The sequence below is a fragment of the Phoxinus phoxinus genome (assembly GCF_949152265.1).
Source record: "Phoxinus phoxinus genome assembly, chromosome: 6".
Classification (NCBI taxonomy): domain Eukaryota; kingdom Metazoa; phylum Chordata; class Actinopteri; order Cypriniformes; family Leuciscidae; genus Phoxinus; species Phoxinus phoxinus.
Genome location: NC_136881.1, coordinates 23665357 through 23691829, shown reverse-complemented (window position 1 = coordinate 23691829; position 26473 = coordinate 23665357). Strand labels below are relative to the sequence as shown.

At 37.0% G+C, this 26473-nt stretch overlaps 2 protein-coding genes across 2 annotated transcripts; one reads left to right on the top strand and one right to left on the bottom strand.

The window, feature by feature from the left end:
- Positions 1-12: 12 nt before the first annotated feature.
- On the bottom strand, positions 13-8800 carry bora (bora aurora kinase A activator). The gene is made up of 13 exons (XM_079617008.1): positions 8740-8800; positions 5881-5985; positions 5471-5652; positions 5287-5393; positions 5125-5170; positions 4938-5019; positions 4796-4849; positions 4642-4698; positions 3267-3496; positions 2981-3134; positions 1323-1903; positions 860-1000; positions 13-632 (listed from the first exon to the last, which is right to left on the bottom strand). Exons 3-13 carry the CDS (start codon positions 5621-5623, stop codon positions 612-614), a joined length of 1626 nt encoding a protein of 541 aa, XP_079473134.1. The 5' UTR covers positions 5624-5652; positions 5881-5985; positions 8740-8800; the 3' UTR covers positions 13-611.
- On the top strand, positions 6183-10163 carry mzt1 (mitotic spindle organizing protein 1). The gene is made up of 3 exons (XM_079617009.1): positions 6183-6323; positions 6437-6582; positions 7678-10163. Exons 1-3 carry the CDS (start codon positions 6272-6274, stop codon positions 7705-7707), a joined length of 228 nt encoding a protein of 75 aa, XP_079473135.1. The 5' UTR covers positions 6183-6271; the 3' UTR covers positions 7708-10163.
- Positions 10164-26473: the final 16310 nt, after the last annotated feature.

Here is a 26473-nt window from a genome sequence, read left to right as displayed (position 1 = left end):
GAACAGCTGTGTACAAAAACAATGTTATGTCCCAATGTGACATCTTTTGATTTATTATTTTGTCTTCATTATATTTTTCTTCACTTTTAGATGTGCAAAAGTGTTAATATTATTCTTGTCTGTAAAAGAAGAAATTGCAAGCAGGTCAAGGACACTGGCACTGTTTTATGAAGACATTTTATTACAATTCAGATACACACGCTGCCATAATATACATGTATACCTTGTGGTATCTCCATATGTTTTAGTGATTGATTAATTCATAAATTATTTTAAGATTGTAAAACAAAAAGGCCCTTATAAAAAACAGCTAGAGGAAATGGTTACATACCTGCCATCCTCTTAAAAGTAATTGCAAGCTACATTTACATTCCACAATCAAAACCATACAAAAATATTATTCAAGTCTCAAATTCATTCATTTTTGAAGCAAGAATAAATAATGCTGTGGATTAGTCAGTACAAAAAAAACGTTAAGGCTCAGACAGTAATACCAACCACAGTATTCAGCTTTCTCTATGAGATGAATGTTTCAGCTTGATGTGTAAATCGTGTCTCCTCCACAGCTTTGGGCATAAGAGTGTGTAAAGTGCCTGTTTTGTCCCTCATGCTCAGTGCAGTGGGATAAACAACTGCGGAACAAAACATATCCTCATTTAAAAATGACCTAGTGTGGTTATGCACAGTGCGTATGTTTTATTTATACAAACTAATCAAGTGAAAACAGTGTATTTTGAGAGTGCACATAAAACAAAATATATATATATATATCAAAACAGATGAATAAAGTATTCAAATGTGATATAGTTGGTTACAGAGTGACTGATGTTGGATGTGTAGTGTGTGTGTGTGACATTACCTTTGGCTTAGTGTGTCTAGTGAAAGGAACACCCTCCTCAGCAGTGTGTGTGTCCAGCATTTCCTTACTCTGGCTGTCTGAACTGAGGGCGTCCATTAAGCTGTTAGTGCACACCGAGTGAGTGTTATAACCGCTATCCACCTGCACAGAGAACACGAGGGACAGATTAGACCTAAACCTGACATGAGATTAAGCCTACAAATTAGTTGAAGACCATAGTTCACAATTCCATTAAAATAGCTTACAAAAACAATTTTCTATTCATAAAGCAATAAATAAAAACTACAGTTCTTTGAGAGAAAGCGGTTCAGCTGCTACTGCTACCACCAGCCAGTTTCACAGCGGTTTTACGTCAGCTACACCAGCTTGGTTACTGTTTAAACGACTTCATCTAGTTGTCTAGTATTTGGAGGCTACTTGGAAGCCACTCGTATTCTGGTCATCTGACAGCACGCATACTAACCTGCATGCTAATGTCATACGGTGTGATGCTCCCTTCCGCTAGCAGGGATACGAACATGTGCGTACTTTCAGCGTTAGGCACACTGCCTGTTTGGGAGCTGGACAGTCTAGCTGGTGACGCAGTGTCCTCTTCAGGAACCCAACCACAGGACTCCTCTCTGCTCCTGCTGATGACCTCCTCATCCTCTTCTTCACTTTTGTCAGTCTCAATATTTCCTTCCGTATCCTTCACAAACTGCTCGTCTTGATCCATTTGCTCTGAAACATCCACAGAGGCCTCTGACTCACTTCCCCCTGATAGCAGTCCTTCTCGCTGGGCATGAGGCCCTGTCGAGCTGGCGTCCAGGTCCATGGTGGGTAAAGGTTCACTGGGATGGATGTTCTCCTTGTCGTGGAGGATTGGGGAAATGTGAGAAGGAGAGGCCCACATACAGACTCTGGGTCTGGACTGAAAGGGGGAGCAGCTACGAATAGGGGAACAGCCCTCCACCAATGGGCTATTTCCACATCGGTTCACGTCCATGTCCGAGCTGCCCGTAGGAACACCACAGGGGGACAGAAACGACAGCCTTTTCCTCTCACCTATAAAGACAAAGTTTTAATGAATGTCATTAAATGAATGTAACAAATGTCATCTCACATACACTTATCTAAGGTCTCACAAACAGTGGTTCGCAAGTTGGTGAAAAGCTAATAATAAATTACATTGAATGCAAAATTTAAATAAATGTGCAATAATCACGATATAGCTTAGTGTGACTATCAAATCAAAAGCTGTGATTGAATTACATCAATGAACTATCATCTATTATGCTGTGTGTCTCAGTGAAGCGTGTTAATGTTCAAAGCACACACAAATAGCTTATGATGATCCAATGTTTTTAGTGGCTTTGTTCACAGTAAGTGCGGCAAACTCCATCTCTGCATGTGCTGCGAGTTTAACGTGCATTTGGTAATATGTGTGCTAGAGTTACTTTATTTACAAATTCACATAATGTCCAACATACAGAATTTCACCAATATGTATATTAGTATTATAACTTGTAGTATAAAATGTTAAAAAGTACAATTGTAATTAAAACTAATATATTTTTGTAATAGTTAAATACACATATACATATATAAAAATGTAATATATATATAAATAATTATATATATATATATATATATATATATATATATAATTAAACATTTTATATATACACATTTAATTTTATAAGCATGTATATATTACATTTTCTTAAATAGACAAACCTGTTTAGTTAACCTCATAATTTTTATATATATATATTTTTTTTTTATAAAAAATATAATTTAATATGATATATATATAAAATTATATATAATTTTGATAATGAGGTTAACTAAACAGAGGTTTGAGTCTACTTTGAATTCCAAAATAAAACTCTAAAAAGATCGAAAATTGTATCTGTTTACTTGCATGTTATGTGACCGCTAACCAACATCAGAGAACCGTGAACATGTTAAATTATTGAAATACTAAAAATCTCAGAGGGTACTTCAAGTAAATATTTTGTCTAATGGGTTTAGCTGACAAAAAAAAAGTTTGGAAACCCCTGCATCCATCCATTCCTCCATCCATCTATATGGTCATACAAACTACATTTTAAAACCCTGGCACCATCTCAGATCTTTTACCTGATACAGGCGTCACAGAATGCTGAAGTCTGATGGGCGACAGAATAGGAGATTTAAAAGCAGGCGAAGATCTCTCTGAAAACACTGGACTTGTGATACTGCCCAGACTGTAGGCTCGGCACTGGCCTTGGATGGGACTGGAAGAAAACTGGCCCTGAAAATAATGCGTAAAAACATAATATTAGATTATTAGAATCGGGTAGCCTTGATGCAGATTTTTTGTATACAAGGGTGAAATTTCAGTCTAGAAAAATGGCCCTGGGCAAATCTATGATTTTGTACGTACAGACAAGGGCGTCCTGGTTGGAATGCCACACTGAAGTGGAGAGACAATAACAGAAGACATCATCTCTCGACTGCTGGGAGGTATGTTATGGGTATTTCTATCTGGGCTGGAAGGGGTAGAAGACTCAGAGCCGCTGTCATGACCATCCAGAAACAGCTTCCGTCGCAATGAAGAGGAGCTAAGGCTTTCCTGCACCTGTTCAGTTAACTCTTCTGTCTTATAGTAATCACCTGGTAGAATGGAAGTTCTCAAGTTCATATCAACAGGCAACTAAGGTTGTAAACAAGAAAATTATTTGAACAACAGCTTCAGGCGCAACCAACAAACAGCAGCGCTGAGGTAATGCTAATCTCACTTCATAGAGATCAATGCATTGACCAGCACTGACGCCGTCATGAGAAATCTCCTCAAGGTTAATATCAGACAGGCTACAGCGTTTATTTTGAGCGTAAAGACTGTATTTGTGTTTTATCAAACAAATTGAACACAAATTTCAGGTATATTGCCTTTTAAGAATTCAAGCACTTTTTAAGTACCTCTTCATAAGCATGGCTGTTTCAAAGGTTTTTCCCAGTACTTCAATTTCAATAAGTCAAAGTATCAACCCTGTTATTATAAATTATATTTCTGCCTACATTATGAATTATTTTGATAAGGTTTAGTACAAGTACAAATATAAACTAATCTCTCTATTAATGAAGTCATTAAAACTGTATGCATAAAAGTTTTTAAAAAGAAAAGAGTATTTTTGGCCGATAGAACCCCAAGAGAAGCATTTAAGGCCAAGAACGATAACTATATTAGCGTCCACGGTAGCGGATGATACTGTTATGTTTATTATAACGTGCTTGTCCGTCACTTTAAATGCTTGAGCTATTTGCAGCAGAATGGATTCTGATTGGGTGTCAATGTTTATATAGTTCATCAGCAGGATAAAAAGTGTTTCTCTGTGCCGTTATCTTTATAGTTGTGGTGTGAACTCTGCTATTCTTAAATATTGAGAATTATTTTATTTTTATATCTAATATCGTTATCTTTAGTTATCATCCTTGATGTGAATGGGCCTTAACTGTCAATCTTGATACATTTGTAATGCATCCTTACTGAATAAAAGTTTTTTTTTTTTACAGACCCCAAACTTTTGAATGGTATTAAGATGTTGTAAATTACATTTTAAAATTACAACCTTCTTTATGAATTCACTTGAATCTTGAAAAAGTAAACATTTCATGTTATCTCAATTAATGAGGACATAAAAACAAACTGTGTATGAATATATATATATATATATATATATATATATATATATATATATATATTAACTATAATATATAGACTTATTACTCCAAAACAAGAAAGAAATTAAAAGGGTTACCCAGAACTTTCTCAAGATTGAAGTCCACTGGTAGGGACAGGACTGTCTGACAGGTGGCTTTAACACAAACAAGCAAAGACTGGTTATTCTAAATCTACATACGGTACATATTTAAAATTATCATTTATGAATGTCTTAGAGCTGCTGAACAAACCATTGATTTTCTTTGGAGGCGGAGGCTCCTCTGCTACCAGTGGGGACAACGGACCTAAAATTAGACAGTTTCAATGAATATCCAAATGCTACATTAATTCTATTAAAACATTTCTCTTTTATGTGTCTGTGTCATGACTTACTTTTCTGATGCGGCGGTTTTATTGATTGTTTAGCTGCGAGTGGTCCCCATGGAGAGGGAACAATGGCACCTTTAATGAAAAACTGTACAACCAAAAATTATTTGATGAAGCATCTTTCTCTTTAGTGAAAAGAAAACATTTTCATAGAGAGGGACTGTTTTATTTACAATGATTAAAGCAGTTTTACCTGTTCAATAGCATGTTGCCGTTTTGCCTCAATCTCAGAATCTGCCCTTATGTGTTAAATATAAACACAGTTGAGTTAATATCATGACATGAACATATGAAAAAAGAACAAATACAGGGTTATTAAAAAAAACTACAGATACACTAACAGCAATTTACATACCTGGCTTGGCTCAGAAACACAGCCTGGCGGTGAATGTCCTCAGGGTCTATTTCCACAGGAAGTAAATTTGCCATTTCATCAATGGACCACTTGAACTTGGCTGGAGTCTACAACAGAAAATACAAACAGAAATGACATTTCTACCGTTTTTCTTTATTTTTCCCCTCACAGCAGAGATACTCACCGCGGATGAGCTCTTGGAGCTTTTGAACACCGACGGGCTGGGCATCAGAGGCTCATGCAGACGGTGGTAATCGTTTGGGCTCTCAAACGGGTTCAGAATAGCAGGTCTTCCTGGAGTCTCGGGTGTTATATGAATCTCTGCTATATCTCCCATCTTAAAAACGGCGTCCAGAGACAAGCTGGCTAACGTTTTAATAAGAACGAAAACCGAGTGAAAGACTGCAGATTCTTGAAAATATCAACTACTTGGAGAGGTAAACATCCTGTTTGGTTATAACTTTACACTAACTGCATTATTAGTAATGATCAAAAGAGTACTGATCGGGTTATCTACCTTTTTTTAGTTTGCAATCTTAACATGTTTTGATGTGATTTTCACCAGGTGATTAATGTTCTTAATTAAATACTTACAACGCAACGAGACTCAAACAAGCCCAACCGCGATCTCTGATGGGCTTCCAACGTCTGATTTAATTTTCGCTCAAGATGTGCCAACCAATCACAATTCAGCAGAACCTGCGAAACAACCAATCAGGTGAGGAGAACGGGCGACATTCCGTCTCGACGTAACTTCCTTTCGAACGTTTACAACTTTATTGAGAGGATTACCAAAACAACAAGCGGGAGGTATAAATAAAACGACTGTCAGTTAGTTTGCAATGTACTTTGGATAATTATTATTTCGCAAATGTGGGGAAGATACTAGGGATTATCAGCAATAGACTTGTCAGGATCATCTGAATGAAAGATCGTGCTTTGTTATTGTCATTAAGTAATTAAATAGCGTTAGCACGATAGCATCATGGCCAATCCCGCGAGCGCAAACATGAATGCCGTCCGGGAGACTATGGATGGTAAGATTGAGAAAAACTTTTTTTTTTAAATATAATTTGTTGTTGTGAATCATATCGGTTAATCATCGAATGAACCACTGGACGACAGTTATGGCTTCTTCTTTCATTTTTAGTTCTCCTGGAGATATCAAGGCTTCTGAATACAGGATTGGATATGGAGTCCTTGTCGATATGTGTCCGTCTCTGTGAGCAAGGGATCAATCCTGAAGCTCTGTCATCAGTCATCAAAGAACTCAGAAGAGCCTCTGACTCGTTAAAGGTGCTCACACTAATACAGCAGTAGATTTGTGGTGACAGTCCGTCTTATTTCTGCTTCTCTCCACTCTGTTTTTACCCACTCTCCCTTTTGATGATGCAAAATCATGAGTATATTGATATTCTTGCATCAGTAATCTGGGAAATTAGGTGAAGTCTGCCAGACTCAACATAGTAACCTATTAAAGCAAGGGTTTTCAATCATTTAGGTGCCATGGACAGTCACCCCCATCTGATTCCTAACATTTAAAAGGCAGCTATACATTTTCATGTATAGATATGTTAAAACTGGAAAAAATAAAATGTGTGTAAAATATTACTTGCAAAATATTTATTTTCTATATTACATAACGTTTTTATTTGTGTAAAGTACTGTACTGATATAGTACTGTACTGTTGGATGGATTCTTTATTCCAATTTTAATGAATTCATTTCAATTTTAAAAAATTATAATCCAATTTATTATTTTAATACATTTCTACTTTTTTATATTAGTATTTTTACTTTTATTTTAATAAAATTGAGGTTATTATAATATTTATTTATACATTTTCTACAGTTGTTCTCTCTAAAAAAATGTCCACGGACATGGGTATTTCTTCTGCGACCCTACATAGCACAAGTGGTTTAGATAACGGATGGATGGCATTTCTGCTTTAATTATGACAAAGCTATATTTTTTATTACCACAAACTAGAAAGTCTCAATATATTAACTATAAAAACTTACAGTTGTTGAGGGGGGTAAAATAATCTAAACCATACATCGCTTCAGGTTATGTTATTTTAATATATATAATAATTTAAATAGGCTATATTAAAAAAAAAACTAAGTCATTCTGCAGCCCTCTCGAAGGTAGGCCCCGGTTCCTTGGTTGAGAACCACGGCCCTATGCTGTGACATGCTATTCTCCTTCTTTTTTTTATGCATGCAGATAATATTTATTGAGAAGCTACAGGGGTATATTTGCACTTAAAGTGCACTACCTACTAAGAAAAAAGAGAAGACTATCAAAAATATAATAGGACTTATTAAAATGCACACTTTGCCTTAAATTTGTCTTATCATTAACTGTCCTTTTTGTTTGATCTCTTTCAGGCTTCTGAAAACAGCACTAGTCAAGGATGAGTCTAAAATTTATCTCGGACAATGCAGTTTAAGAAAAAACTGCATGATACACTGTATATAAGCATATACATATGATTATTGTGTGAAAGTAGTTGGTTTTGCCTTGTTTGGCCTACTTTCATGTGCCTCAGTATGTACAGTTGGACTGTTCAAGCATTTGCCTTTTCCTCATCTTTTTGTCCATTTAACGTTGTGTATACAAATAACTATAATACATCTTTTGTTGGGTTTTGCTGCAGGTTAAGTCAGTAAAATGTGTTGTGTTGTGTTTTACCCTAACTGTATGAAACATGCTCTTTTTATTGATATGGTCTCTGGATGATCCCTCAAGGGCATTTTATCTGTACAGCCATGTGCATTTGTGTCTTTCAACCACACGATGGCGACATCAGTGCATTTATAATTAAATCATTGACTACATGTGCTTTGTATTGTAACGTAGCATTGTAATATCAATCTTTTAAGATCTCTTTCTTTATTTTAAACATTTATACTAAACATCATGGCCAAATTCTTCTTTCGTTCTTATTCTCTTCAAAACAATAGCAGTTAAATTGGATCATTCTCCAGGTCACAGGGTCTTTTTTGGCCCTGTGACACTAGTTTTGGCCAGGAATGTTTAAGGTCAAGTTTGGTAAAAGCGGCGTGGCTCTTAGATCAGCCCAAAAGGCATGAGCTTCATTAACACCCAGCCGTGCTGAGAGGGAGAGGTGGCTGTGTCCTTGCTTCCTGCAGATAGGAGGCATAATGTTTCACTCCTGCAGTGAGAATTCATTTATGTGTCTGTAATCACCTACACCTTATGTTTGCTCTTATTGCTAAACATTTACTCTAGTCCAGTCGCTTTTCAAGGAGAAATTCTCAGGAGAATGTGCTCTGGGTTAATGTCATTTTCATGATTCCTATTCCTAACTTTTAGTTGAAGGGGAAAAGGCTGCAGGTCAACCCTGTTATGTTAGAATCTATTACATAAGGCTTGTTTTAAGAGTGTGGTCCCTCAAACATTTGTTGATTTTGTGGATGAAATGCCACCTGTTTTGTTAGTTGTAGCATGGGTCAAGGATGCACCATCTTCAGGCCTCCGTTGAATCACCTTTGACAAAGACAAAAACAGCATGCAGAGAATGAATGCGACCGCTTGTTGGAATGACAGGTGTTATCAACTAAAGCGGACCAGGCGTGTCTCTTCATGAGGCCGGCTAATGATGCGCAACAATGGGGTAGTTTATTCCTCACTGTGAATTAGTATCATAAAGGTTGCCACTGTGACAGAGATATCGCTCATCAGTACCATCGAATCATTTTTGTTAGCTTTGTTTGAGTGACCATCGGTCTCCAAACAATATGCACCTGACTTCAGTTCTTTTAAAGTATGAATTTGTATTTAAAAAAAGACGAGCACCATGAGTTTAGAAAGTGAGCTTATACACTGACTTTGGCTAATTGAACTTCTTTTAAAAAGGATGAAACCAAATAACACAATTAGGTATTCTGAGGTTGATGTGTAATTATCATATTCCCATCCTCTAATTCATGCATTAATTGCTTTAATTAGCAAAGCAATTAAAAAAACAATGCTAAGCTCTGTAATAGCATCCACCTTCAGTAACTGTTTATGTAAATTCCCTTGTGTTTGGTGTAGGTTAATGAAATGTTTGTTATTAAATGGGAATTCTGTGTGTTCAAGTATGTAATTATCAATAGTTTAGCTGTAAATTTAATAATTGTGTTTTAACCTTCTAAATGATGCATGCAATGCAACAGGGTTCTTTGTTCACAGGTATGTGATAAACAACTGGTATTAATCTAAAGCTGATGGAAATGAGAATACCCTTGTGCAAGGTTAATTGAAAGTTTAAAATGTATAATTGTGGGTTAGAATCCATTATTTTTTTTTCAACATAATGCCTTTAAAAAGAACAGGGCCTTTGACCTTTTTTGGAATATATGTGCTCAGCCATTTTACTCGCTGAATACCTATTTGTTTAAGTATAGCCCTTGACCCTGCTTGGGCTACAAACTCCTCCAAACTTAAGTTTCTTTATCATATTTTTATAACAAGCACAATATGACTACTTTAGGCAAAGTGTCTACAATAGCCCAGACATGAACACTACCTACTGTCAAAAGTTTGGGTTTGGGACGATTATATAATGTTTTTAATGTTAAGATCTGTTATCCAAATCAAGGCTACATTTATCGGATCAAAAATACAGTAAAACCTTTAATATTGTGAAATATTGTTACAATTTAAAGCAGCTATTTTTTATATTATTCTTTTTTTTTAAACAAACTTCTGTGATGGCCAATGCCATTTTTTTAGCATTCTTTGATGAATAGATAATTCAAAATAACATTAACAGATTTGTTTTATTTTATATAATTTAAAGTTGTGCCTTTGTGTCACTATAGATCAATTTAATTTATTTGTGATGAATACAACTATTAATTTCTTTAAAAAAAAAAAAAGTTTGTGGAAGATGTATTTTTTTACTTGCCCAATGTATTGTGACAACATGCATATCTGGGCCGGATTCACATACAACATGGCCAAGGTCAGGACTTTTCACAAACATCTTTCTATTCTATCCATGGTCACCTACACTCTTGAAGGGTTTCTTGTATACAAACAATACTGGATGCGCGGGCATTCAAGAGGCAAAACCGCTAATTGGTGTTATGGCAAGTTCTGCATTTTAAGCATCATTAATCCAGTCTAATATGGTAATTTGATAAAACATATTTTTTCAGGATTTTTTGATGAATAGAAAGTTCAAAAGAACAGCATTTATGCTATTTAAAATATAATCTTTTGTAACATTATAAATGTCTTTACTGTAACTTTTGATCAATTTAATTCATCCTTGATGAATAAAAGTATTGATTTCTTACATTTTTTAAATCCATCTTTTTGGCGGTTAGTCGTTAGTGTAGTTTACAGCACAACAGCTCCATTGTAAAGAGTGCTGTTTTTTGGAGAAGGGTATTCCTGCACAACGGGAGGCTGCAGTTTCAGGACCCCAGTTTTAGGACCGCAGTTTTAGGACCCTAGTTTAATGTGACAGCGCCACCTACAGAACTGGATTACCAAAAACACAAATTTAACCCCTTTCGCGGCAAAGATAAAAGATCACATTGTTGATCACAACAGATTGTTGTTCAACATTCATTACTCGTTAAAACATCACACTCTTACTTATTTTATCTGGACAAACTGAGCATCATTAGAAAGATTTAAGACTCGACAGTGTTTATGATAAACAGCGAACACAGAGAGATCTGGGTCTCCTCTTCCTGATTTGCGTCAGTAATGTACGCAAGTCTCATTCGCTGTACAGCTGTCAATCATCTCACGTGGTTCAACGTGACAATAATCCTGCCCTTCTGCATGACGCGGTCCTGTTATCCGTGATAACAAAGCTAAGACACATCTCTTCACCTGAAACAAGAAGCTAATAAATGCACGATTTCGAGTATATGTGGTTTGTGTGTGATTTTCGTGCAATTTTGGGTATTTTCATATGAATTAAGAATGTTTACAGTATTGCCAAGCAAGTATAGCCATTAGCTGCATATAAATTGCTTTATTATACCATATTTCAACATCTTTTTATGACTTAAAACCATTTTAAACCGCGACCGGAATATGGTACAAATATCCTATCTTACTCGATGGTGGTTTAAAGTGAGCTTTAAGTAAAAGTTTAATATTAATCTTTTAAATTGTGTCGTGTAGCTTGATGCTACTTGCTCTAATCCACCTGCTGCAGGAGCTATTCTATTCCATAATCTTATTTGTTAATATATATATATATTTTCTAATGAGACTTAGGATCAAGGTGGATCTTGATACTATGTACAAACTAAACCACCTGGATCCTAGAACTGCGGTCCTGAAACAGCACCCGCCGCTATATCATCCAGTTCGGTAGGTGGCGCTGTCACAAAAAACTAGGGTCCTAAAACTGCGGTCCTAAAACTGGGGTCCTAAAACTGCAGCCTCCGGTTGTGCAGGAATATACTACTGGGTTTTTTGCCGCGTAGTTGCGCGCGCATCTCTGTGATGACGTTGCACAGTAACCCGTAGCTACTAATTTGAACACTTATAAATAAAGGTAAGCTTCTAATATACACTCTTTAAGTACAAATGTGTATCTTTTGAAAGGATACTGCCCCAGTGACAGCTTTTTTTCTGAGATAGTTGGATTTTGAGATTTACATTTTGCAGCACACTTTGTGAGTAGACTTTGTTCACAGGTGTCTACGCACCCTGCTCGGCAGATATCACGTCATTAGCGTAATCGCGAGGTGATTTGTCTCTCACACAACACATCACAACTGCTGTGTTTGAAATTGCCCTACACCCTTATTCATTATTCCCTATCCATTTATTTAATCTCTGAAGAAGTGAATGAAAACGAGTCAGTGAATTCGGACACTGTGGCCGCGGGAAGAGCAGCAGCTTTTGCATGGTTAGTGCTGTTTAATAATAATTTGAAACGTATAGCAAACTGACAGCTCCAAGCCTAATGAAAATATTTGCTAGGCTACATAAACTGTAATTAAACAATCTAATAATCAATTAAAATGGAATGTATCCCTGTATGATATAGAGTGGTGCAGGCATTTATTCATAGCCTATTCATTCTTTATGGTCCTCTATAGAGGACATTTGTTTTCACAGACTGTAGGCTACCAGGAGCAACATTCAACACGCTTAACACATACCACACAGAATTTAGTAGCCTACACATAAATAGACATTTTGAGGAAAAAACAAAACAAAAACACTAGCACTTCCATCGTCCCGAAGTCAATGGTTTTTAAATTTACATTTTAAGTTTTTTAATTGAAAAGGGTTTTGGTTAAATGGCTGACATAAGGTATGTGGTGAACAAGCTCAAGACACTCACATTTTATTCTAGGACATAAAATACATCAATATTACCCCACTTGTATTTTTTTTTTAAGCTGTTACATGTCTTGGAAAAAGGCGGTTGCTAACAAGTAGCTACTAAATACTACAGAGGCTGTCAAGGAAAGTAAACATCATCACGCTGAACAGGTAAGCTCAGTCCGCTTTTACAGCATCGTTGTGGTTATAATTATGCTACAAACTATTCTAACTCATACGTTCTTGGAAAATGTTTTTAGATAAAAACTGAAAGAGGTTTCACATTTTTCAAAACCAGGCTCAAAACGCATCTATTTACATTGGCCTTCCCTGTGTTTTAACTGTCTTACTTTATGTCTGTAATTAACTTGTTTTCTCTTGATGTCGTCTTCGCTTAAATTACTGATTTGTAAGTAGATTTATTTTATTTTATTATTTTGTGGCTATTGCACTATGTACAGCACTTTGGTCAGCGCGAGCTGTGTTTAAATGTGCTATAAAAATAAATGTTACTTACTTACTAGTTGTCGGAAGCTTGGTGGTGACGTTGAAGTCGAGCTACCGTGCATGGTGTAGTTCGTTTATAGCCTTTAGCTTTTACCTTCATAAAAGTTGTGTTCATCTGTGATAATTATCTTGATAGACAAAACGCGCAAGTATCATAAACTTTTGTTGAACACAGAGCTTGTTTTTTTTAACCGATAATACAAAAGCCTATGGGAAAATCCTATTGGGTTTTGGGAACTAGCGTGATGCTAACTGCCAGTTGGCCTACAAAATGACGTTATACATGCACCACTTTATTACGCTGTAGCCACATTGGACCAGCGATTTGGAAAATGGATGGAGATGATTCAGCTGCGGGCGCCATCTTCTGGTCAAACGCAGGAATTAATTCGACGCGTGATTCTCAAGGTGCATTGTGGATTGTGCATTTGCTCTAGCCGTTGAGCGTAGCCATAGCGTACACCAGTGCTACGTTCCAGTCCACTTTTAGACACGTATTTGCGAACTTCCCTAAGCACTTCCCCCTCGGGGGTGAAGTGAACGAGGGAAGTTAATATGGACAGACCCTCGCTCCCTTGCATTGTGGCGTCAATGCATTGCGTTTAATTTACCCCACCACAAACAACTCTATGATATATTATTTATAAAAAAAATTTTTTTTAAAAATGAAACAACTCAAACACACCTATATAAATATTGAATGCTGCATTAAACAATTTCGTAAGGGAAAAAATAAATAATAAATCAACCCCATAGTGGATTCTAAGTGATCAAGGGCTTAGCACGTTCCAATTCAGCCTATTGCAAAGGTTCCGCCAGTACTGGGCACTCATGCAACGTAAGCAATGACGTACATCCGAGTGAACAAGACGGAGAGAAGTTAGCGAGTGAAGGGCATGACCATTTTGGACTGGAACGCAGCCAAGTTGTACACTCGTTATTGCGGTGCATTGTGGGATTGAATGAGTGCACTCAGTAACGTCCACTATGGTTTCGGACACCACTACAAATGGCGGTCCCGTCAAATAGTGCCCTATTCAAAGGTACAGGAGACGATTTCTGACACAGCCAATGTCTCAATTGGCTTCGATTAATCTTGCCACACCTGTCAAAAGATCCTCTAAGAGTAAAATAGGCCCACTTTTCTTTCCCGCTTAATAATATTACCCTCTCATGTGGAATGTCAAAAAAAGCTCTATGCCCAACAGACTTGAACTCTTCCGGATGTCAAGCCTGTTAGTAACTTCATCAGAAGTGCATCAATTCCCATTAGCTGCAAATGAACGTGCGCGAGGCGTGTCACCTCATTGCCCGTTTGATCAGCGACGCCGTTTAAATGCCACTTCGACTCACATTAACCTCCGCACCGGACATTTACCGCGCGTCCGAGCCGAGCTTCCCACTAGACAAACAAAAGGGGTTGATAATACTAATGCTTGTGTTGTGACAGCGCTATTTATAATGATTAATGATCCCGTGTTTTAGTTGATTACTGTGCCGCCGAGTCTCCATACTTGTTTCAATTAGTGTTGTGAAGGTCGCTAAACTAATCCCTCACCCCCGTGAGCATAATCTTTTCCCATTAATAATCATACAATGCTTTCTGCCCTCGTGCTCATTTCAATCACCAACACTGCTAAAGGAAAATACATCCTCAAGTACTACTGCTTTAGACAGGAAATATGAGGATGATGTTGATGATGTTTGGTGTGCTCTTCCCAATGCTGTGACTCATTGACCTGCTCCCTCAAGGGATTTCTCAATTGAGCTTTAGCATTTATTACATCTTTATTTGTCTAATTAGAGTGGATGGAATGATATTTAGGGCTCATGCATTTGATCTGGTACTGAAATCTTTTTCTGCAGGCTTGAGCAAGTCATATAGCCTATTATTGTCGACAGGACCAGAAGCAACCTGTCATTTTCTATCAAGCCCAGTTCATTGCACTGCACACAGAGCTTTAGATGTCATTACATGACTATATTTAAATTGTTTAAGTAACAGCATCCATAACCAACAACAGTACATTGCCTTGAGCCAGCTGAAATGATGTGTACTGAGCTGTTCCTCATTGTTGAGCAGTCAGTTCTGCAGACATTTCTATGGGCGATTCACTTGAAGTAAAAATAGAATGAAGGACAATAGACATTTGGACAGGACATTATATAATAGTTCTATATACTTTGAAGACAGGGACTAGTTGACACACAGAGCTGATGGCTAAATCTCACTAAATAAGGTTTTAAGCCAATGTTCAGTTACACAATTAAAAAAAAATCCAACTTCTGTTTTGCCACTTTCTATTTTAAAAGTTGATTAATGTAATGTAGAAAAAAGTTGGGATTAAGGTTAAGAACGTATTAAAGTAAATATTTAGTATGAGCAATATTATCATTTTCAATAGTGCAAACTTAGGTCAAGTTTGATGATGAGAGTTGAACTGGCAGGCTATTAAGAATGCTCAGTTTGAGGCAAAACAAATCCACCTTGCTTATTTGCCGCCATGATCACGTCTTGCTTTGATTTGAGAATTAATCATTTCAAATTTAATATGGAATGTATTTATGATGTCAAATTGTAATAATCAAGCGTAGCGTCAGTTCTGGTAGGTCACGTTAGTCAAGCTTGCATCAGCTGACTGACTCTCAGTTGATCCACGTCTACCTATAGGAATATGATGCCTATCACTGTATACATATATAAGCTCCTTCAGTATTATCAGCAGCTATTGCGTATCTCAGGGGCTAATTACCCTCCTCCATCCCCAGCTCCTCCTCTCTTCCAGTCAGGATTTGGCATTTTGATTCCCCTTGAATCCGAATAAATTTTTGAGTTATGTTGTACTTTAAAATCTTGAATTAAACATATTTTCATACATTCTGTTCTGTTTACTATAAGGGGATTTATTGTTGCTCTCCCTGCTCTTATCCATGCTTGGCTGCATGGATGCGCAGGGAGTTCTTGCCCAGAACGGAACCATACCGTCAATCCAAACTGTATGCTAATTGTCAATTGTATTTGATGATAGTGGTCCTGACAGAACCGTATTTACCTTAAAGTGGACAGCTTGAGTTAGCTTTTATAAAGCTACGTGGCTACGGCTTTAAGCCTTTTTGAATCTCAAATTGCTGCGTCTATTACGGAGTATGCATATTGGAGATGCATTGTGGATGAGGGGACACCACTCAAATAATTAAATTTGTGTGTTTGCTTAAAACATGCAAAAATATCTTTAAGTTTATGGACATTACTTTTATCCCTAAAACACATTGCAATGTGTATTTCAAAAGACAGGTGAAATTATTTTTTGTATATTCGTATATAACACAGTACATGCCCTATTTTTAAGAACTTTTCTTTTTAAGCAATTTATCAAAAAGAAAAAAAGGAATTCTGGATGGATGGATGGATGGATGGATGGAAACGTCTCAGGTTATGCATGTAACCATGGTTCCCTGAGAATAGGGAAGAAGACGCTGCGTCCCCAGGGGTGGTTAGCATGAATCTAAACACGACAATGAACTTCTCATTGGCAGACGGCAGCCTATGACGTCATCACCAGTGCGACCTTAAGCATAAAGGGACACCTGTGAAATAAGTCATCCACTTCTTGTCTGAAGGTGACGTGTGCAGGTTCTCTTTTGAAAGGGAACTCGCGCTGCGTCCCCTAGAGGTCGCTATGAGGAAAGGAATACCCATGCTGAAGGGATGAGTGCCCTATTGGCTGGGCTAGGTCAAAGGACTCAAAGGAGACCTCATCCCTAAGGTGCACCAGCAACAATCATACACTAGGGCCGTTTCTCAATACCAAGTACGCAAACTTCGGACTTGCGTCCTTGGTAGTTCAGACTTGCCAAGTTCGACTTAGGAGAACGAACTCCCGAGGACGAGAGGACGCAAGTCCGGTTATTCTGCTAATGGGACAGCGGCGTTCTTGATCGCGTCACTCAGCACGCTCTGGCTACTCCGGTTATCTCTTTATGTATACATATTTTAGGCAACAATAAAACGAAATATGGTATAAAACAACACTCTGCCTTTTTTCATTTAAAAAAAATCTTAAACACATTATGGCCACACAAATGTGGTTCAGGCAACGTGTACATTGATTATCTTCACTGCATAACAACACGAAATAAAACGCAACCCTGCTTCTTTTTGCTTTCATTTTAAAAATATTAAACATTATTGAACATTAAAACTGACATTTAATAAACAGACGGGGTTGTGTCATTTTATTTTATTATACATGTACAGTGAAGAGATAAAATAAATATAAAAAATATTATATATATTTTAAAATATATAGCCTAAAATAAAATTACACAACCCTGACTCGTTTTGTTAAATGTCCGTTTTAATGATCTGATATCCAGTATAAAAGTATAAGTAAATAAAAATAAATAAAGCAAACAATTCAGTCAAACATAAGTCAGCTTAAAATAGCCTATAGATAGCTCAAGTTAAATAGCCTAAATATATAAAATTATGAAACTTCACTTTGCCCTCAGCCAAAACGATTTGCCATGGAACAAATTATAGATGAATGAGACCAAAGATCGCCCGTTAGATATACACAAGACGAATTATATCTCATGTTTAACCACTAGACTAGAGACACCAGAGCCAGCGGCAAACATCAGAAGCACTAGCCGAGGTAAAGCTGTTCCAGTCGGGGTTATTGAGCGCTGAGCGCCCGGTGATCGCCTGGATCTCACAACTCCGAAAAAGTCAGATACATTTTTTAAATAGGCGCTATCTTTATAAATAAACCACAGATTTGAGCTTTAAACAACTACATTCTCGACTGAAACACTCTTAGAATTACATTTCGTGACACGATAACAGTAGTATTTTGATATTACGCGGGTTTTCTCCTCTGCCATTGACGCTTGCTGGTGGGACGAGATGCATTCTGGGATACCTGTCTGTCTCAAGTTTGCACAAGTCACCTCTACATGCATCCTCGGTAAAAGGGCGGATCAAGAACACATCCGGGGATTTGAACTGGACTTGGCTAGATGTGAACTTTTGAATTGGGACAGTACTTGGGCAGCGACTGATGACGTTTCACAAGTCCACAAGAACACAAGTACAGACAAGAACGCATATTGAGAAACGGCCTAGAGCTTCTCAAGAACAGAGGCTTTAACAGGATAGCTCCAAAGAGAGCAATACAGAGAAAGCTAAAACAAACTAAGCTCAGTCTACTGGCTCACAAAGTGAAGAGTGGAGGCCTCAATACATTGACTCTCATAATGAGAGAAGGAACACCCCAAACTTAAGGTCAGTATTCAGGCAGTCTCCCAGAGAGCCTAACAACCCGGTATACTACCCTACTGTTTAGCCGAGCTCTAGGAACCGAGGCCTCAGTAAGACGACTTTCCTCAGTAAGACGAGAGGAGACCTTACTACGGTACGTTCCATGGTAATGCCACCTTCACACTGGCAGTTGAAATCAGCTCCGATACGGCTTCGAAACGACCGGAAGTCATTAATTTCCTATGGAGATACGCAGACCGCATGCGAATGGGTCCGAACCGGGTCCGAACGAGTGCAGTGCGAAAAAAATCGTGTCAGTTGGTCATCCGGATGCGTTCAAAAAATGTAACCCTTGCGAAAGGCTACGGATGGTTCCTATTTAACAATTTCAGCGGAAGTTAGCGTTGCTATGGTACTGATAAACAAACCTGAATTCTTAACTTTTAATTAAATAAATAATGATTTTATAACGATATTATAAATTTATAACGATACGTTGTCATGTCATTTTTTTATTTTCATGATTTTTATAACGTTATTAGGGCAGTTAATACAATTAAAATGTATAATCAAATATTGTGGCCGTTTTCCCTCACCCCACTCATTCACATACCGCCAGAAAATTCCATGATGGCAAAACCCTCATCAGAGAAATCCTACAGAATTGTACATTCTGACACTAACACAATCAACCGTTCTAATCTCTCCGCCATTTTTGTTCTACTCTTCCGAAGCTTCCGACGCTTTTCAACGGTGTAGTACGACGTCCGCTGGGTGCGTATTGCATATTACGGAGCTGATTTCAACTGCCATTGTGAAGGCGGCGTAAGTACAGCTTGCAAGGAGGCTCACAAAGAGCCTAAAACTTTCAATCACTATCCCAGTGGAGCTCAAGAGAGCGGAGGCCTCCATAAATATAACTCTCTAGCGAGAAGAGGCCTGACAACGCTTGCAGTAGCCAAGGAGGCTCACAGAGAGCCTAACCACTTAGCAAACTTAGACGAGCTCTAGGAGCGGAGACCTCAGAATGACGGCTCTCTAAATCAAGAGGAGACCTAACAATACCCCAAGCATGGGATATCTTGCAAGGAGGCTCCAAGAGAGCCTACAACTCCGCATTCACTATCCTAGCCGAGCTCTGGAGAGCGGCGGGCTCAAAAAGACAACTTTCTTTAGTGAGAGGGGGCCTATCAATGATCACAATAGCCAAGGAGGCTCACAGAGAGTCTAGCAAGTTAGCAAACATAGCCGCCAAGCTCTAGGAGCGAAGACCTCAATAAGACAACTCTCTAAATCAAGAGGTGGCCTAACGACGCCCCACACTCAGGACATCTTGTAAGGAGGCTCACAGAGAGCCTACAACTCGCAATTATTATTCTAGCGGAGCTTTTGCGGAGTGAAAGCACAGTAGCAGGGATGCTCACAAAGAGCCTAACAACCTTGCAAACAGCTAGCCGAGCTCTTGAGGCCTCAACATGACAACTCTCTAAATCGAGAGGATTACACCCCACGCTCAGGACGCCTTACAATGAGGCTCACAAAGAACCTACAACTTGTAAGCTAGAGGAAGCCTAACAACGCTCTGGTTAAACAGTGACCAAGGAGGTTCGCAGAGAGCCTAACAATGTTGCAATTAGCAATTCATAAACTGTGAAGCAGATTTGTTACATGACAGCATTAATTAAAGTTTCGGTAACACTTTACAATAAGGTTCATTAGTTAACATTAGTTAACTACATTAGTTAGTATGAACTAATAATGAACTGCGGTTATACAGCATTTATTAATCTTAATGTTAATTTCAACATTTACTAATACTTTATTAAAACAGTTAATGCACTGTGAACTAACATGAACAAACCACAAACAGCTTTATTTTTATTAACTAACATTAACAAATACAATAACAAATGTTTTGCTCATGGTTAGTTCATGTTAGTTAATACATGAACTATAATGTTAACTAATTAACCTTATTGTAAAGTGTTACCAAAGTTTCTTATGGGTCAAAACATTTTTCTAATGGCACAGCAGACACCATGTTTTTACAAAGTTATGAATCTCCTGCGCTGCATCAAGCCACTCCCGTAATATCTGTCACCATTCAAATTAATGCAAAGCATAGACTACTGTACATCATGTGCGTAAAATCGTCAACAGTAAAATCCAGATGTAGCTTACAAAGAACGGACCCCAGAATGAAAACGAAACCAAAAAAAAAAATGAGACTGTTAGATGAACAATGGTTTCATTTTCTTTAACATTATCTTGTGCCTTTTTGCTGTTTCATTAATTTTGTGTATCAAAACATGTATTAGAGATCAATGTCTCTTAATTGTATTTCAACAACAGAAGCTTGTCCAAGATCACCACATAAGAGAAACTTCTTCCCAAGGCCTAACTCAACTCCACTAGCCCGAACTCCGAACTAGCAGTGAGTGTTACCCACAGCTTGCTCACTGCTGTAGTTGAGTGAAGGTTATTTGCCAGCTGAATGACCCCTCTTGTTTAGGTTTGATGGATGTTGTAGAAAGTGAACCCAGCAGGGGGTCTAAGAGGCAGAATGTGTGTTGTAGAGAGAGTGAGTGTAAGGAAAAGGATGCTCTATGATCTGTGAAGAACCAGAGCGAGAGAGAAAGAGAGTGTGCACCTGAGTGTTAGCATCAATGCTTATGAGGCTTATCCATCAAACTCAACTCACAGCTAAGCACGAATGAATAACCCTCGCCCTCTCTCCGCCTCAGGAGGAAAGGATAAAAAATCACACTGCCTTTGAGGTCACAGAAGTTGTTGGTGGAAAAGTTCAGTTACATACATTTTAAAGAAAGCGTTCTTTCACAAAACAGGTTACAGACCTCTGGAATGTACGGCAAACAGAAGATAAACCTCATGAAATAGAAGAATGAAAAATCACAGGACAAATCTGAGTTCTAAAGTTCAGCATTCCGAACTCAATATATTTTTCTCTAATAACAGCGAAGGTTGAAGCTAATAAAATGCTGATGGTACGTGTACCCATTTGGTCACTGTCATTTTGTTAATTAAGACATGTTCGGGTCAGATATGGACAAACCCAACCATTGGGTTAAAAAATAATAATATATGGTTTGGTTGAGTTGGATTGGGTTTGTATCAGAGGGAAATAAGCAACAACAAAAAAAAACCTTGTCGCACCAGGTGCCAACAAGGCATTGTCGTTATGAGCGAGTCAATAAGTCTTTCACTCAACTTGCAGTATTTGTTGATAAAAAACGAATATTCATAAAACAGTTAAAACATTAAAACAATCTTTTGCTGAGATTCCGAAGTGCACAACTGATGAACACATTCATTTCTCATGAGGCCACAAGTAAGGAGTTGTGAATGGCAATGAAAGGATGCAACTTACGCAACTGATGTAACCATGACAAAGACAACATGCTAATACTAAAATTACATATAGAACCAGCTGATTGACCCCTCTTGTTTAGATTACATATATATATATATTATTTCCTCAGTATGCAATTTCGGACGAAGCTAATGTTATACGTGCCATGCTGTCAGTCTAAATATCAGCATGAAAATAAGTTATCAAATAGCACTCAGCACTTTTCCAGAAAAATACCACTCTGACATGTGTTATTGCTCAAATGGCCCCTGTTGTGAAGCTGAGTGGCAGGATATATAAGAGAAAAGAAGGTTAACCTAACTCTTAGGTGTTTGGTAACTATTAAGATATGTTTTGACAATATGTCAGGGAGTGTGTTTTTTATAGAATAACCTATTCAGCTTTCCCTCACGTATATTTTATAAACTTAAACTTGTTCATTTAGAGTGACATGTTCAAAAAAGTTGAGTTTTCAGCTCTTAGGGGAATATCTTGTTCTGCATAATTACCCAAATTTGATTGGAACTGAACTTGACTTCTGGAGATGACTTTTAATGAATGTAAATCAGGCATCTCACATCCCCACGATTAATTTTGTCTGTAAAAAAAAAAAAAATCTTGTTAGAAAACAGAAAAAAAAGTGTTAAAGCGCTGACAGAGGAGTGCTGTCAGGCATTTTTCTGCTCTATCTCATCTCCATGACTGGCACTCTAGAGATATTTCCCCTCCCTCACTTTGATCATGGAAGTGATGTTCAAGAAGCTGTGAATTCCAATGTGAGGTGGGCATCTACCTAAATTTAAAAAAAAGAAGTTTTTATAGCCTTAGTTTCGTGTGCTTCATGTAAACATTATGTTCTCTGACAACACATGTTATCATCCACGGTTCAAAACAAGGTCTCAGAGAAGAGTGAATGTATCAAATGTCAGGTTACGCCCACAGTAAGGAAGGAAGGTCAGGTCACACGATAGTCTTTGATTGATTTAATGGATGCATGCTTCAGTAGATTTATGGCTATGTGAAGTAATTTAAAACGCAAGCATGAAAATTCATCAGATAGGGATCTGTTCAAGAGGAAACTAAATTGTTCTCCAGGTTCTCCAGTAGCAGTTATTGATGGAAAAGTGTGGTGACTTCAATAATTTTGTTAATGAAATAAAATAAGAATAGTGTGATCCAGTTCCACAATTTTATATTTTCTCCAAGCAATAAAAAAAAAAATGTAAAAAAAAAAAAATAATAATAAAGAAAAATAATAATAAAAAATCAGCTAGAAAGCAAGAAATAAATTGTAAAACAAAAAAGATTAATAATAATAATAACTTGTTAAATTATATAGTGCTTTTCTCTGCACTCAAAGCGCTTTACATATAGAAAGGGGGGATCTCCTCAAACAACAAGCATCAAGCTGGATGATGTGACGGAAGCCATAGTGCACCAGAACACAGTTTTGTAGAAAAGTTATGAAGTCTTCTAAAGAAACAAGACGTTCAGTAGGGCTGCACAATATATCTCTACCATATGCCAATATTTTTTTTACAAATATTTTACCATATGCCAATATTTCTTTTTTACAATAAGATTTTCTACAATATGATTTTTGTATTAGCGTAGGTTGATATTTCATACTTAATTGCATATGCTAATTTCCCCTATTTTAAAATATAATTTAGATGAGTGGTTATCAAACTTTTGCCCCACATTCTCCAAAATAATATTGAAAGGTGTGTCTCTGGTATGTCTGCTGTAATTGTGACCATGACTGCTAGTTTTCAAAAGATTTTGGTAACACTTTACAATAAGGTTCATTAGTTAACATTAGTTAACTACATTAGTTAACGTTAACTAATAATGAACTGCACTTATACAGCATTTATTCATCTTTGTTAATGTTAATTTCGACATTTACTAATACTTTATTAAATTCTTGTTAACATGAGTTAATGCACTGTGAACTAACATGAACAAACAATGAACAGCTTTATTCATATTAACTAACATTAACAAAGATTCATAAATACTGTAACAAATGTATTGTTCATGTTAGTTAATACATTAAATAATGTTTAATAAATGAACCTTATTGTAAAGTGTTACCAAGATTTTATTGAAATATCCATTTTTATTGTTTTCACAAAACAAAAATAATAAATAAAATGACTACTTTTAGATTAGTTAGATTTTAATATTTTAATATTAATTACTTTAGTCATCCTGCAGCCTCCTTTATGTTTGCTCTTAGCTCTCCTTGATTGTTAACACTCGCTTAAAGTTAATCTTTAACAAATTTAAATAAAACTGTTAAATGTAATAAGTAAAAAAACTAACAATTTTCCTATAATGGTGCGATGTCTAAATTGACTTGTAGCATTTAAAAGAGCTGATTATTAGTGTTTTACTTTTAATTAATTTAGACAAAATTATAGCCTATAGAATTTTAAAACTGGTCATTTATTGTTATTGGACATGTATGAAAAAACGACTCTTTCTTGTTATTTGTTGTGAATTATGCTTTAAGGCAGTTTAAATATTTCATTTGAAGGTGAAGAAAAGGTTTTTTTTTTGCGGTGTGGTCAATTTACACAGTCAGATTTCCCCCTTTATCCTTGAAGCCGAGAACAAATCCATACATTCTAATCTAACGAAGGACACATTCAAAGCAGCTCCCCAAAACCCACATCCATCTTCAGGAAAACAGGACACTGGCATTTTGGCAGAGCTTGAGTTATGGCACCAAGCGTCAGTGGCTGCATCAAACTCCATTCTCTTCTGAAGGACCTTTGTGGAAATGGCATGATTAATCCATCAGGGGACGTGGCTATGGAGGGTGTATGCATGGCAGGGGGAATTAAATTACAGGGCTGTTGGAGAGACCATCCCAGCACAGTGCATTTGAAAGTGTGGCAGCTTTAGCTGATGGATGTCGCTGCTCTTAATAGGCTGGTGGTGTGTGAATTGAGGCATTGACTCCCTCCCACTCTGTGTCCTGTACATAGGTGTTAAGGTTGACATGGGAGATAAGAGGAAGTAAAACATGAATTCGAATGGATAGGGACGCAAATGTGAGAGGGAGATTTGACTCAAGTGAACATCCACGAGGGCTTATGAGCATATGATGACGTTCTCATTGCATATCAATGTAGCAGGTGTATTGATTGAGAGAACAGCATCACTTAAACACGTCTCGGGGGAATCGATAAGCGTGTGTATTCTCCTATTTTAAATGATATACACATGGTTGTATCTCTCTAAGTACCGTCTGTAGTTGAACGTATTGATCGCAATTGCGCAAAAGCATCGGATGTACATTATAACAAATGTTCTCTTTGCATTATAATAGAGGAGCGACAAATGCGCCCGATCGATGAAGAGAAGGTCAGGGAATGGACTCTGGCCGCAGCTCTAATAGAGAAGTCAATGAGGAACTGCTGTAATCACTGTAGTGAATTGAATAAAGGAATGTGGAACTGAGGGATGCAGGCAGTTTCTGACAATTACTTTAAAGTAACTAGAAAACATCAGTGTTGAATTCCTTCTGAAATGCATAAACTTGAGGTGACCATTCATTTAAAAGCCGATTAGTTAAGTTAATGTTGGTAAATGCAAGGTTATAACAACAGAAAATAGAAAAGCTCATGATGGTCTGACAGATTGCAGTGCATGAAAGCAGAAGTGAAATGATAGACATAAAATTGTTTAGTACCCATCTTATTGTAGCTATAAAATGTATTGTAAAATAATTGTAAAAATATTGGCAGATAACATTGTGCATTCCTATTGTCTTATTCCAATGCTCGACTGGAGAACTGTGTTCTACACTGTGAAATGTCACTAAACCCAATGCCAGACCGTAAGTGTAATTTAAATTGGGTACATAAGTGACTTCCTGTATAGGGATATCATGATGCATATGAGAAGTGTATTATGATAACTGAGATGAATGTCGCTGTGACTCAAGAGACACCATAAGTGTTTGTTCTGAGATTAGCGGTTGTAAATGTTGAGGACCATTACAAACCGTAGGATCTGCGGTCGGTAATGAACACTTTGTGCTTTTGAAAATAACAAATAGTCGTTGACATTTCAGTTTAATTCTTTTCACTTCCTAAATCCTTCACAATAGATGGCAGTATAAGCTTTATATCCTGCCTCTGTGCATGCTTGACCTCACAATGTACCAAATAATTGGGAAATTATTCAGTCACTTTATTTTATGTTACAGTGTAATTATATAATATCAATTAACTATAGGGGTTAGGGTAGGATTAGGGTTTCGTTGAGGGTTAGTTGCATGTAATTATGCATAATTTACTGTTATTACTATGGTAAGTACATGTAACATGTAACAAGGACACTTTAAAATAAAGTGTTACCAATTATTCCAAGTTTTTTTTTTACTTTAAAAGAGTGTTGCAACTGAAGTTCTTTTATTCTCTCTCAATGCTGACCAGTCATATGCTGATACTCATAATGTCCATATGGGGATGATGCATTATTGCTTAAATCATTTCTTATTCATATTTTCAACGTGCTTTCTAAGGCATATCAGTTTTGTTAATACCATGTAATTAAAATATGTCAGTGCACTACAACGCTCAGGCATTAATGACCGTGAAAATTGTTTTAATTAAATAGCCAATTATAGTAAAGCCCCAACCATGAGAATTGACATTTAAATGAGCTTTATTTAAATTGCTTTCAATATGGTTTCATCAGAATTTCTCACGTGGCG

Excerpts from the sequence above, each read along its gene's own strand:
- mzt1 (XM_079617009.1), top strand. The coding sequence starts at position 6,272 with ATGGCCAATCCCGCGAGCGCAAACATGAATGCCGTCCGGGAGACTATG. Across the intron at positions 6,324-6,436 it reads CGTCCGGGAGACTATGGATG|TTCTCCTGGAGATATCAAGG; the intron begins GTAAGATTGAGA and ends TTTCATTTTTAG. Across the intron at positions 6,583-7,677 it reads GAGCCTCTGACTCGTTAAAG|GCTTCTGAAAACAGCACTAG; the intron begins GTGCTCACACTA and ends GATCTCTTTCAG.
- bora (XM_079617008.1), bottom strand. The coding sequence starts at position 5,623 with ATGGGAGATATAGCAGAGATTCATATAACACCCGAGACTCCAGGAAGA. Across the intron at positions 5,394-5,470 it reads GCTCCAAGAGCTCATCCGCG|ACTCCAGCCAAGTTCAAGTG; the intron begins GTGAGTATCTCT and ends TTTCTGTTGTAG. Across the intron at positions 1,001-1,322 it reads CGTATGACATTAGCATGCAG|GTGGATAGCGGTTATAACAC; the intron begins GTTAGTATGCGT and ends TTCTCTGTGCAG.